The 12937-nt window shown below is 42.3% G+C and overlaps 1 protein-coding gene across 1 annotated transcript in view; it reads right to left on the bottom strand.

The window, feature by feature from the left end:
- Positions 1–10440, bottom strand: part of PHACTR1 (phosphatase and actin regulator 1) — a 535135-nt gene extending 524695 nt beyond the window's left edge. Inside the window, 1 exon segment of the mRNA XM_029242440.1 lies at positions 10338–10440. Within this exon segment, the coding sequence (XP_029098273.1) occupies positions 10338–10440 (103 nt within the window).
- Between the last annotated feature and the right edge of the window lie 2497 nt (positions 10441–12937).

The raw sequence follows: 12937 nt of genomic DNA, 5'->3' as shown, positions 1-12937 counted from the left end.
CTTGTTTTAAGAGAGTTTGCAGGAAGAAAATTCCCAGTAGTAAAACCATAAAGAGGATTGCTTTGGGATTTGTTAGCAATTTAATTTAAAAATCAAAGTTTTTTTGCTTTTTCTTGTTCTTGTGTTTTAAGACAGGTTCACCTTTCCAAGGGCTTGGAAATTTGAATTAGGAATAAATGGTGGTAGAGAAGGCCAGAGATGGGACAGGATAGAGGTTTCTCTTGGGGAGCTAGAGGCCCTGCCTCTTTCCTCTGAGGCTTGACAAGATTAAAAGCCAATTAAGGGACTTCCCTGCTGGTGCAGTGGTTACGAATCCACCTGCCAATGCAGGGGACACGGGTTCGAGCCCTGGTCCAGGAAGATCCCACAAGACATGGAGCAACTAGGCCCGTGTGCCACAACTACTGAGCCTGTGCTCTAGAGCCCACAAGCCACAACTACTGAGTCCGTGTGCCACAACTACTGAGCCCATGCACCTAGAACCCATGCTCTGCAACAAGGGAAGCCACCATAATGAGAAGCCCACGCACCATAGCCCTCTCTCGCTGCAGCTAGAGAAAGCCGGTGTGCAGTAACAAAGACCCAAGGCAGCCAAAAAAAAAAAAAAAAACAACCAAACAAACAAACTAATTAACATAAGAGCTAATATTTACTAAATGCATATTAGGTACTTGACATTTTGCTTACTTTCATACTTATTTGTTCAGTGTTTCCAAATGTTAGTCATTCCTGTATCACTTTTATGGATTTTGTTACCTCTAAGTGTCATCTACACTATTAATTAATGTTTTTCCTTAAATGGACTTTAGTCATCCTTCTTTTTTCTTCTTGTTCTAAGCAGTAGTCCGTAAGTATGAAGTCTAGTTATATATTTTTATATTTCAATTAAATATTTCTCACTTTACATTTTTCTAAAACATAATAAAATAAATACATTATTATTATAAAAGAGTTCAATTATTACCTGAAAATCATATATTGGGCCATAGCTTGTGAGACACTTTGTTTCATTTAAATCCTCAAAATAACCCTTTGGGTTAAGAATGCTTATTATCATTTGCATTCAAAAGGGAAAAGTGAGGCAAAAAGAGATTGAATAACTTGCCTAATGTTGTAAGCTGAGAAGTGGAAATCACAGTTTGAACTCAGATCTGTAGTATTCCAAAACCCAAGCCCTAAAATATTATGACATTCTTCAGCCAGCCCTGGGAAAGATTTCACTCATACCTCCAATTTTGTATATGCTGTAATTGTAACCGTAAAAATATGAATGTGCCTGAAATTGACTGAAAGTAAAATAAAAAATTAAAATAGATGTGTAGGGTTGACTTTCCTTTCCATTTTTTCCCCAAAGACACTAATGTTACTCTTGTTTTGCTCTTATGATTGAAAAAAAAAGGTACAGAGATCTCTAAGATAATCTCTCTGTTCAGTCCCAACATTTCAGAAGTCCAATTTAATACCAGTATTCATTCAGTGGTTTTGTATAATTGTGTGAACCTAACTGCTTATTAAAATATTCTTAAACATATTAAGAATGGTATCAGCCATGAGCTGATTTTGGTGTGCTAGGCGCCCCATCCTTGCCTCTGCCGGCTCAGTCACAGAGGGTGGTACTGAAAGTTTATAGGAAAACAGATTTGTCTGAGCAATGAGGAGTGAGAATTTTTTCCAAGCACCTGTGAATTGTTTATGCTAATTGGGTCATAGCTGATGCTGACCATGTGTGGGCTGCATCTTTAATCCACTCTCTATATGCTGTATGTGAAAGCAGGAGTTATTAACTGAGCGGAATTATTTTATTGTATTTTCATCTGACTTTCTTCCTCTGTCATCCTCTCATCTCCTCTCTCGTTTGTCTCTTGTCCTCATGCCCTTCTTATGAGCCATGAATCACAATATGTGACAAAGCAAATGCTTGCTGGGGGCAAAAGCACAAAGAGCATTGGAAGGCCGTGTGTGGGTAAACGGTCAACGCCAAGAATGCTCCTTTGTGTACAGAGAAGCGTCCCGTTCAAGGGCACACTCCAGAAACGGAAGGTTGGATTTCACGGTCATCTGTATATGGATAGAATTGGCAGCCTGGCTAGCTCCACAGTATCTTTTCTCTTGATCTGCCTTCATCCTCTCCTTCACAATGTTCCCTGCATTAAACGCAGGTTTGGAGAGCCTGAATGTGAGCAATTAGAGGTCGAAAATGGAGTGTGTGGGAAGTTAGGAGGAGAGGCTTGGTAGTTAGCTTGTCATCCAAGACCGAAGCACAGTGGGCTGCTTCCTGGCTAGAGTTACAGAAAGAAAAAGCAACCAAAACAAAACCCCAAAGCAAGTATTTCTTGCAGGTGATGACGAGCACCATAAAAACAAGGCTGGAAACTATATAAGAAAAGCGTCATCTGAAGCACATCTCAGAGACAAGGGTCCGAAAAATAGTATGACGACATGTAAACTACTTGGTTAGGACATCACAGTGAGGGGATGTGGCCAGTTTTGCTGTGCTGGGCCTAGCAGGACTGTGAAGGGCAGATCGGTGAATGGAAAAGATGACAATCCAACTGGCAACTGTGCCCCAAATGAGGATACAGTTGCTTTACGATCACTGTTTTCACCTCAATCCTTAAGGAGCAAATTAGATATGAGGTCCTGATACCTAAGGTCCGGATATGAGTCACATGTAAAACCATGATATTAAAGTTTTGGGGGGACAGGCCAGGAGAAGGAAGACAACTTGGCTTCCACTCGGCAAGACTCCTAGAAACACCGCGGCCAGGCTTTCAACGAGTGGTTCTCAAGGTGTGTGGCTCCTGTATGGGGCTTAGGTGGGTATCTACGGTCACCTTTCATTGAGTCTGGTCGGAAGCAGGAGTGGGAATGGTAGCTGGTTTGAGGATTAATCAACCCCAAAGTATAAGGAATAGACTAGGCAGTAAAGGTCTAAAGAAGGAAGGGGAAAGGAATCTTAACTAAGGTACAGCTCAGAGCTAGTTTCTGGAAGATGTTCAGAGCAACTTTTGAATTGATCTCAATTAAGTTCATCAGAGTTACGTTGAAGAGTTCACCTCTTCCAAAATTCTACTTTTAGGCAGAGTAAAAACTCAGCCTCACAGACTATTGTATACTAAAAAGTCCTTCTAAGAAAGGTACTATTCAGGAACCCTTGGAAATCTATTTTAAAAGGTTAATTCTCTTCAATAGTACACCAACTCCCTCCTGCTGCATCTTTTTTCTTCTGCTTTTTTTTTCTGTTTTATAGAAGATATAACAGAGTTGATGACTTTCTTCCATTTCCTGCATCTCCATGTATTTGAAAATTATTTTTATCTGTCCCTCCCTTCAGCCTTAAGCAGAGTCTCTATTTCCAACTAAAGATTTTAATTCTTTAAAGGTCTTAGGAAGTTCTATTTTCTCAATCATGAATTGTCAGAAGTCCTTTCCCTGAATCCCAAGTTTCTCTTCATAATGCAGATTTAAGCATTTTCATTCCTTCAGTTCAACAGAGACCTTTAATAAATCTCAATACTTCTACTGTATACCGAGGATGGTACTAGGCACCCAGAAAATGGTATTTAAGGAGATCACCATGATCTAGGTAGGTAACAGGCACCTAATAACAAAACAATAGCATCAGTAGCTAATCAATAATAACAATGTACTAAACACTTCATAGGCATACTTGCTTTCATTCTCAAAATCCCCTATGAATTTGGAGCCAGTGTTATATGCATTTTGATTAGGACCCTGAGGCTTAGAGAAGTGAAGCCATTTACATGAGCTCATGCATCTACTAAGTGGTGGAAGCAAAATAATACAGCATGCTAGTGGCTAGAATGTAGGCTGAACAGATTATGGGAGAGAGTCCTGGAAAAGTCAGGCAAGATTTCACAGAGGAGGTGACATTGGGGCTGGGTCTTAAACACAGGAAAGAAAATAGCATGAACTGGGGAATTCCCTGGCAGTCCGGTGGTTAGGATTCCGTGCTTTCACTGCCGAGGGCGTGGGTTCAATCCCTGGTTGGGGAACTAAGATCCCACAAACAAACAAGCAAACAAAAAAAGCAAAAAAAAAAAAAAATCACAAACACATTCTGTGCAGATGACTGTTGTCAACGATTTGCAAATAACTGAGTGCAACCAAATGTCTTTGTCTCCGGGGGCCATGTGAAGAAGTCCCAGAGGTTTAGAGTTTAAGTTTAGAGTACATTTAACTCAAAGCTAAAGATTGAAAAACCAGCTGTTCTGACAGATTTCCCAGGGTGGAGGAAAGGTAGAGCTGGAAGGTGGTTGAGGGGAGGGGCGGGGAGGAAATGGTTGAGAGGGGATTGTAGATGAATTTCTATTTCCAAATACAACTTGGAGACACTCTTAGCTGCTCACTGTGGCATTCATCAGTGGTCAAAACCGGCATTTCCCTTTGTTGAACAAGACAATGTAGACGACAGAAAAGATGCGTTATGACGAAGTAACAATGACTACAGCACCTGGTTCCAACACCCAGAGTTATTTAAAATGACAAAAGAGGGGAAATTGTGGGCAGAAGTCATAAATTTGATTGTCTAGTAATGTTAGTCAAATGGCTGCCTTTTAATGTGTTTTCCCCTTTGCGTATATTTTATTTATTTATTTTTTAACATTTTTATTGGAGTATAATTGCTTTACAATGGTGCGTTAGTTTCTGCTTCATAACAAAGTGAATCAGTTATACATATACACATGTTCCCACATCTCTTCCCTCTTGGTCTCCCTCCCTCCCACCCTCCCTATCCCACCCCTCCAGGCGGTCACAAAGCACCGAGCTGATCTCCCTGTGCTATGCGGCTGCTTCCCACTAGCTATGTTTTACATCTGGTAGTGTATAACATGTCCATGCCACTCTCTCACTTTGTCCCAGCTTACCCTTCCCCCTCCCTGTGTCCTCAAGTCCATTCTCTACATCTGCGTCTTTATTCCTGTCCTGCCCCTAGGTTCTTCAGAACCATTTTTTTTCTTTAGATTCCATATGTATGTGTTAGCATACGGTATTTGCTTTTCTCTTTCTGACTTACTTCACTGTGTATGACAGTCTCTAGGTCCATCCACCTTACTTATTCTTTGTAATAACTAAGTTTCATTTATTTTTATGGCTGAGTAATATTCCATTGTATATATGTGCCACATCTTCTTTATCCATTCATCTGTCAATGGACACTTAGGTTGCTTCCATGTCCTGGCTATTGTATATAGTGCTGCAATGAACATTGTGGTACATGACTCTTTTTGAATTATGGTTTCCTCAGGGTACATGCCCAGTAGTGAGATCTCCTTGCATATAACTTAAAACACCCAAAGACATTGATGGTCTTGGAGAAAAGAAATCTAAAGCAGTAGAATGGGCATTCGTTCGTAAGAAGAGATCTAATTCTAGTCTCCACCTTCTCACTAGAAGCTGTGTGATTTGGGCATGTGGCTGAACCACTCTGAGCTTCACCATCTCCAGAAGTGTGATTTGGTCACAAATGTTACCCTTACTACGTGGGGGGCTGTTGGAGTCAGATACACTTGAATTCAAACCCTGGCTACGCTACTATCTAAATGTGGAGTCCTTTCTAATCTTTGAAATGAGCATTATAATTCCTGTTTCCCCAGGTTCCTTGAGGACTAACAGATACAGTGAATACACAGAAGGCAGCACCTGATACACAGTCCAGTCCTTTCTTAAAAAAAAACCAGTCCATTTGCACCTTTCCAATGGTTTGGACTTATTTAAAGGGAAAGACCTAGGTAAAGATACTCAGGCAAGAATAGCTGCATGATGTGCTAAAATGTCCTTCACCATAAAATGGGACGTCAGTAGTTCATAGCCCTGGTTGCACATTTGAATCACCGGGGACAATTTAAAAGATTCCCAAGTATGGGACTTAACCGCCAGTGACTCTGACTTAATTGCTTTTGCCCTGGGACTCCAGCCTCGAGGGCATAAAGGCTCACCAGGTGTTTCTAATGTGCACTAGATTCAATCATTGCTTCTCAAGCTTTGCCATAAAGTACCCGGCAATCTTGTTAAACGTAGATTCTAATTCTCTAGGTCTGGGGTGTCTGAGTTCTGCATTTTTAACAAGCTCCCAGATGAAGGTGATGAAGCTGTTGCTGCTAGTCTGGAATCAAACTGAGTAATTACTGTTCCATAACAATTCTCAACCTTCAGTGTCCAGCAGGATAACCCAGCGGCTTGTGGCAAATGGAGCCCTGGGACCTGGGTCTGGCCCTCACAAGTTCTGTTTTACTTGGTTTAGGGAGGGGCGAGAAAAGTCATGGAACTATAGTGTCCATTTCAACCTGAAGATCCTATGATGCCAATTTTGTGATTTTATAATATGATTTCTCTCCCAGTTTAACGGCTCTGTAAAAAAAAATTACGGCGTCTGTAGTTGAGCGTGTGGAATATCATTGTCAGAAACATGAAAGATGGGTGAACTCAAGGTATGTGATGTCAAGACATGGTTGATCTTTATATCACGGGCACCTTCAACCTCCAAAATTCTCCTTTTGAGTTCATGGGGACTTTTCACGGACTCTCTGTGTGAGCAGGGTTTATTGTTGACGAAGCACTCCCAGATGAACCGGGAGAGCACCCTTCACTGACAGGAGATGAACAGAATGACCCTGGACTTTTTTCTGCTCTTCGCAACACATCATGCTTTCTAAAGCAGAATCCCCAGAGAAGCGGGCTCACCTTCCTTACCTCCAAGGAAAAATGGAGATGAGAGAAAATAACAAGCTGCTTTATTCAGCAGAGCAGAGGACTGACTTCTGGAAATCTCTGGGAATTTCAGCAGAATCTGTCCCAGGATATTAGATCATTTTCCTTCTTTTTCTTTTTCTTATCCTCCTGGATTTCTCTTGCTTTTACTAGCTCAAAACATCCTCTACCTAGCGACAGGCTTTTTGCCACTTTCCAAGAATAATTGAAGAACAACCATGATGGGGTCAGAAACATTGTTAATTCTGTTACTGTTGCTTTGGATAACCGTTTTGCATTAATTAATATAGAAGGGACTGGATCCCCAAAAGTATATGAATTTGTAAATCAACTGATGCAAAGGTAATAATGTGGAAAATGAAAGTCTTATTTTCTTCCTTTCCCGTTTAAAAGTATTTACACCTGTCCTTGATCAGTCCATAGAAATGTCTGCATTCCCTCGAGAATGGACATCTCAAGAATGCAATAATCACACGCCAGTTTAGCCAAGGGAATCAATCCTAGGACATCCACATTCCAGGTACTTAACTCAATACTGTATTTCCATTTGGGCCTTTTTCATAGAAGAGGGTATCCAGTGGAGGCTCCTTGACCTCAGTAATATCCCTTTGAACCTGGGCTGGGCTGGCCAAGTAGAAAGCTGCCATGTGCTATGATTTAACAGCAGCACAAGGCCCTAATTGCCTCACACGCCCTTCTCAAGAGCCAGCCACCATGCTGCCCTCCTTCCACTGGTTCTTGGGATCTTGCCAGTGGTGAGATACGGGCTTTAGTCACCTACATGCACATTTGGTTCAGAAAGGGAGGGGTGTAAGCCATGGTCCTCAGCCCTCTGCCCATTCACTGGGAGCCCTTTATCAGGCTAAGGGGCTTGTTATCCAGGAAAGACTATGGCGTCGGTGCTGAGCGGAAGGGAGCTGCTGTGAAGGAGCTGGAACAATGCAGTGACAAGCCTCACATCATAGTGGCAGCAAAACTCCAGCAAGGAGACCCTGGGGGTGATTGGTCCTAGGTGGTGGGGCTCTGGGGAAGGTGTTGGTGGGAGAGGGGCTTTCAGTTTTCAAGTGATGTGTAGGACTAGGTAGATAGTAGAAGTTGGTCTTGGTTCTCCCTATTTTTCAGTTTTGCCCCAAGTTAGCTTTTGATGTGACAATAAAACAATCACTGTTTTTTTCAAATTGTTTTAAAATTAATTTTTCTTTTTTTTTTTTTGCTAAAAATAGGAGGTTCACTCCTATCAGGTAACATTCTTGTTTGCAAGGCAGTGAAATCTCCAACAGAGGAGAGATGGCCTTTTGCAAAGGTGTTTATTTCATTGATTTGCTTATGTATGGCATTTCCCATGTGGCAGTTTAAAGCACTTTCAATTTACCTCGTTATTGCTCTTAACAACTTATGAATTGGGCACTATTATTGTTTCCATTTTTCAGAGGAGGAAATTAAAAATTCAAAGGTTAATTTTCCCAGCTTGACTGTGGCAGACCCAGGATTTGAACCTAGGCAGTAAGGATTTGGTTGTAACCACTGTGATATCCTGCCTCTGATGCTGGGGACATCCCATTCTGGGGTGGAAGGAGAGAAATCAGACAGGATGGACTGGTTCTTAAATGCTGGTCTCCAGAAGAGTGTGAGAGCTGGGGAACTGTCATTGGAGCTCTTGCTTAAAAGGCAAACCTCTACGACTTATACCTGGATTTCTGATTCAGGAGGCCTGGGGGTTGTTTAGGAAACCCTCACTCTCACTACAGATCCAAGATTCCTTGATTGCAACATCATTCTGATTACCCTGAAATGAACGTGCTCTCATCAGGGAGCCACAGTCAGTAGCTTATGCTACCACCTCCCATGCATTTTCCAGTCCTTCCAGCTCTGGTGTCTAAACCATAGTCACTGATGGCGACAATTCTGTCCACTCCACCCCAAACTCCATCTGGCGACAACCACCAGACTGCCTTGCGTCCTCTGAGTCTCCCACACCCTGACTGTTTGCCTTCCATAAATGCCTGGAGCCCACAGTCCTCTTAAAGGCTTAAACTGTGTCTACTGCAAGGCAAAGTGGGCATCTTTATTATCTATAATTCACTGCCACTCCCCTTCTCTGCTCTGCCAACAGAGACACGGCTCAGGTGTCTGACCCCAGCACCAGATGTTATTCTCCTGTTCAAATGGAAATGGACAGATGCAGCAATGTTTAAACTCAGAGCCAGAGATGGGATTGAGCCCTGCCTCAGCCCCCTTTTCTTTCTGGCCTCCGTTCTCCGTCTGTTCCCAGCACCTTCTGACTTGCAGACCCAGAAGGGGCTGGAAGTTCTGACCAGTCTCTCACCCTTCTACTTCAGTAACATTTTCACGTCCCTGTCCCTTTAAGTGGCTGAAAGGAGCAATGCTGACTACACACACCCACAGGAACGAGGAGAATTAGCTATTGTCTCACTTTTGCTAATGGAAGCTCTACTGATAAGCATACTGACCCCAGCCAATCAACCAGATGATTACCAGCCCCTCTTGACTTGAAGAAGACGGGATCCTGCCCAGGAAAATGGAAGCAGAGAAGGAGGCTTGCAAGCCCCTGAGTTTGCCATGAGAAATGGGCTTAAGAGCTAGGGAAAAACCGCTTCAGACAAGACAACTGGGGAAGCCGAGGCAGAATATCATAAGTGCCCTCTGTGAAGTACCCCTGTGTGAAGTACCCATTACCACGTAACAGTGAAAGGTGCCAGCATTATCAAAAGAGCATTTCCTTTTCTGTTCTGCCTCGTGGCTTTGAAGAATTCAACTACTTCTCTAAGAAAATGAAAGTTGCCTTTCTTCTCGGTGCATTACTTGTACCATTTGGGATATGCCCATCATCAGGTTGCTTTGACTGAATACCCTAAATTTTCTATGGAGAAGAGAAAATAGGCTTTAAAAATATCTCCTGCCTGTCAGGAGAGCCCATTAAATACCCCAGCTTCTCCCTGTACTCTAATATGCTGGCAGAACATTCTAAGTGCACCCTGGAACAGAAGAACAAGCCAACTGGAGCCTAACTGACCATCTTGAAATCTGTAATAAAAAGGTACCTATCAGCCACACCTCACAACAGGCGTGTTCCTTAGTGCTTCCCAAGCACACTGTTAATTCCTTGAGGCAGTAATTGATTTCATCTAAACTAGATAAGACAGCTGTAGAAGCTCAAAGCTTATCTCAGGAGCCCCTCATCCGGCTGGATTTCAATCGATAGGTCAGGGTGCCCTAGACCCACTTCTCTAGTGCAGTAGCTGCGCACTCAACCTTTTCCTGTGGCTGAAAGCATCCTCGAAGCCTTTCAAACCTAGACTTTGGTTGCAAGGAGTTGGAATAATTTTGTGACATAGCTTTCCAAGAGTTGTTTGTGTGAAAGCTGGGTAGGTTGCTTTTTAACTACATCAAGAAGTTTAGATTTATTCATTCTACTGCATGCCTGCTTCAGTTCCAGAAACAGTTCGGTAGAGGTTACCGATTGGGAAATCCCAGTTGCTGAACTTCTGCAGTAGAGCTTACACTGCTACAGTCCACACTGCACTGTTAATATAAAACCAACATGCAAACGAGAGGAGTTTCCTCTCTTTCTCCCATTTAATTACCTTGAGCTCCTTGGCTGTAGAAGAATCTTTGAGCCGACTCAACATCCAAGAGTCTATGAGCAGACTCGACATCCAGAAAATAATCCATTTTGGGATAATCCATCTTCGATGTTCCAGAAACAGAGTTTTAAGACAAAATAGTCACTTGTATTGCCTATGGAAGAGGAAGAAAATACACAGTATTTTAGACTGTCAAATATGATTTTGGAAGAAGAGATACCCCATTATAATATCCCATTATTTGACTGACATTCCCCGTTTTAAGTCCATCCCTCAACAGAGCTTTCCTACTGTAGGAGAAAATGCAGCCTTTCACCAACATTTATTAAAAGTAATATATGCTACACAGAAAATACAGATGATCCAGGCTAAAGAGAGATAACATACCAGTCTTTCCTTGCTGTGTATTAACCGGAAAATAAACTTTTAAATTTATATGCTCTCTGTTTTCAAAAGGTCTGTCTGATAAATGACATCATTAAGTATCAGCCATTCTGAGTATGGATCCTCAGTTGATCCAGGGAGTTCTAATTCCCCTGGAGCAGCGAGCATCTCCTGGGAATCAGAGCCTCCACCTATAGATGCCTTGCGTTTATGACACATGCTGACATGTTTGCTGTAAAAATGCCTTGCACTCCTTCCTTTTAGCGATTTCCTCTAGCACGTTTTATAAAGTGCTAAGGGTCATCACCTGCTTGCCTCTGACAGGCTGCTTTTGAGAAAGAACTCCGGTTTGTAAAGAGCAACGACAATTATTTCAGAATTGCAACGATCCCCGGGATATTATCATGCACTAGCTCGTCAGGAAGCTAATACGCTTCATTAAAAAACATTCAGCCTGTTAGGTTCTTTCTAGCATATGTAGCCTTTCCCCCATACTTGCACAAATGAAGTATCTCTATCTCTGCAGGATGTTTTTGGGAAGAGTTAACGAGACAAAGTCATTAAAATCAAACTCAGAAGGATAATCCAATTGGTTTTTCTTTCTAACAGTGCATATTTTAATTTAAGAAACCAAGTCTGGTAGGCGGAAACTTTAAAAAATATCCAAAGCTACCCCAACGGCAAGTCATACTTACTGCAAAAAAGAAAAGAAAAATAAATAAAATCAAGGGTTAACTGCCGGCAGTTAAGAGCAGGAGCAATTTCAGCCACCGTGTCTTTGATCTCACTAAACATTCCCGGTGAAAGTAAACAATTTTGATTGTTTGATTAGATCGGCGATGAATAATGTATACCGTCCGCTGGACTTCCTTTATCAGATAAAATGGCCAGAGCACGTTACCTTAGCAACGGAAGGTGACGCCAGCCTCAGTCTCTTTGTATCCTCCACTGCGAAGGAAGGAAATGACCAGGTTCTCGGGTAAAACTTTGGCAGAAAACCATCACCGTCAAAATCTACGTGTCACCATCACGCGGGTCCGATGCCCCATCCCGCCCCCGACCCCTACCCCTACCTCCATCCCCCGGCTGCCGCCGCCCATCTCTTAGGCAGAGGACTGTCATAGTCATTTAAAAAAATGGTTTGGGTTTAATTATTTTTATAGCTCCAAGTCCCAGTTTTATTTGCAGTTATAACACAATTACACGATTATGCAGTTAATATGGTAGAAAAGTTGTCGGGGCACCAGTTCCTACCCTAACGCAGGCTAAGGGTGGTGGGGAAAGGCTGTTTTAGCTAGCATCAGTTACACATTCCCCTGTTATAATTAATACACGGATCAGTCACCAGCATCTGGGCTGAAAATAACTCTCTCCCCTTGCGTAAATCAGTCAGTCACTGGAAGAAGCTTAGAAAGCTGTCTGGAATTTCCTAGGTTTTGAAAGCTGCATTATAACATAAATCTTTTGGGAGATTTCCCCCCTGGTAAAGGAAAGATAACCCAAAAAGATGTATATGAAAGAGTCTTGCAGTTAGCAGATACTCACCAGCACTTGTTGGCCCCTTTCAATAGGACCCCGTAGAGCATAAAACGAAGCTGCCTCACGCCGCCGAGCCCACAAGCCCAAATGAACAGCTTCTAATTTTTCCTTCAATCTCAGTTCAAGAGCACCAAGCAGAGGCAAGTGATGGATTTACCCATTTTATATTGTGATGAAATACAACCCCTAAGAAGAGATCTGAGGGGAGCTGTTCTTTGGAACACATTAGACTGCTAATTTAAGAAAATTGAAAGGTTCTGTTTTACTGTCTTTTATGTGTTCTCTCTGCTACCCCCTCAATTTAATTTGCATTTAAAATTAGGCTCGTGGCTCCTCGGTTCTCCAAGGTGTGGAGTACTTTCTAATCACAATGGCTGCTTGGGCAGGGTTTGGTGCAATGCCACTTTTATTCTGAGCTGCAAAACAAGGTGGGTAATTATAATTGCGAGCTGTTTTCTGGAGTGAAATACAGAGTGAACATTGGATTTCACCCCCTCCCTCTTCTCTGGCCTTTCGTCCTCTTCCAGCCTCTGATTGCTTGGTCAAATCTCCAGCCCCAATCCTGCCAATTTGTCTAAATGAGTTTCTCTCTGTCTGAATGTAACAAAATAAACCTCACAGCAAAAAGAAACTTTGGTTTGATACCTGAGCTTATTCTGGTAGAATAGCCTCCTTAC

Source organism: Monodon monoceros, unplaced genomic scaffold, assembly GCF_005190385.1.
Source record: "Monodon monoceros isolate NGI ecotype Baffin Bay Population unplaced genomic scaffold, NGI_Narwhal_1 Super_Scaffold_3, whole genome shotgun sequence".
Lineage (NCBI taxonomy): Eukaryota > Metazoa > Chordata > Mammalia > Artiodactyla > Monodontidae > Monodon > Monodon monoceros.
The sequence above is the reverse complement of the archived record's forward strand: the minus strand, read 5'-3'. Positions and strand labels throughout refer to the sequence as shown.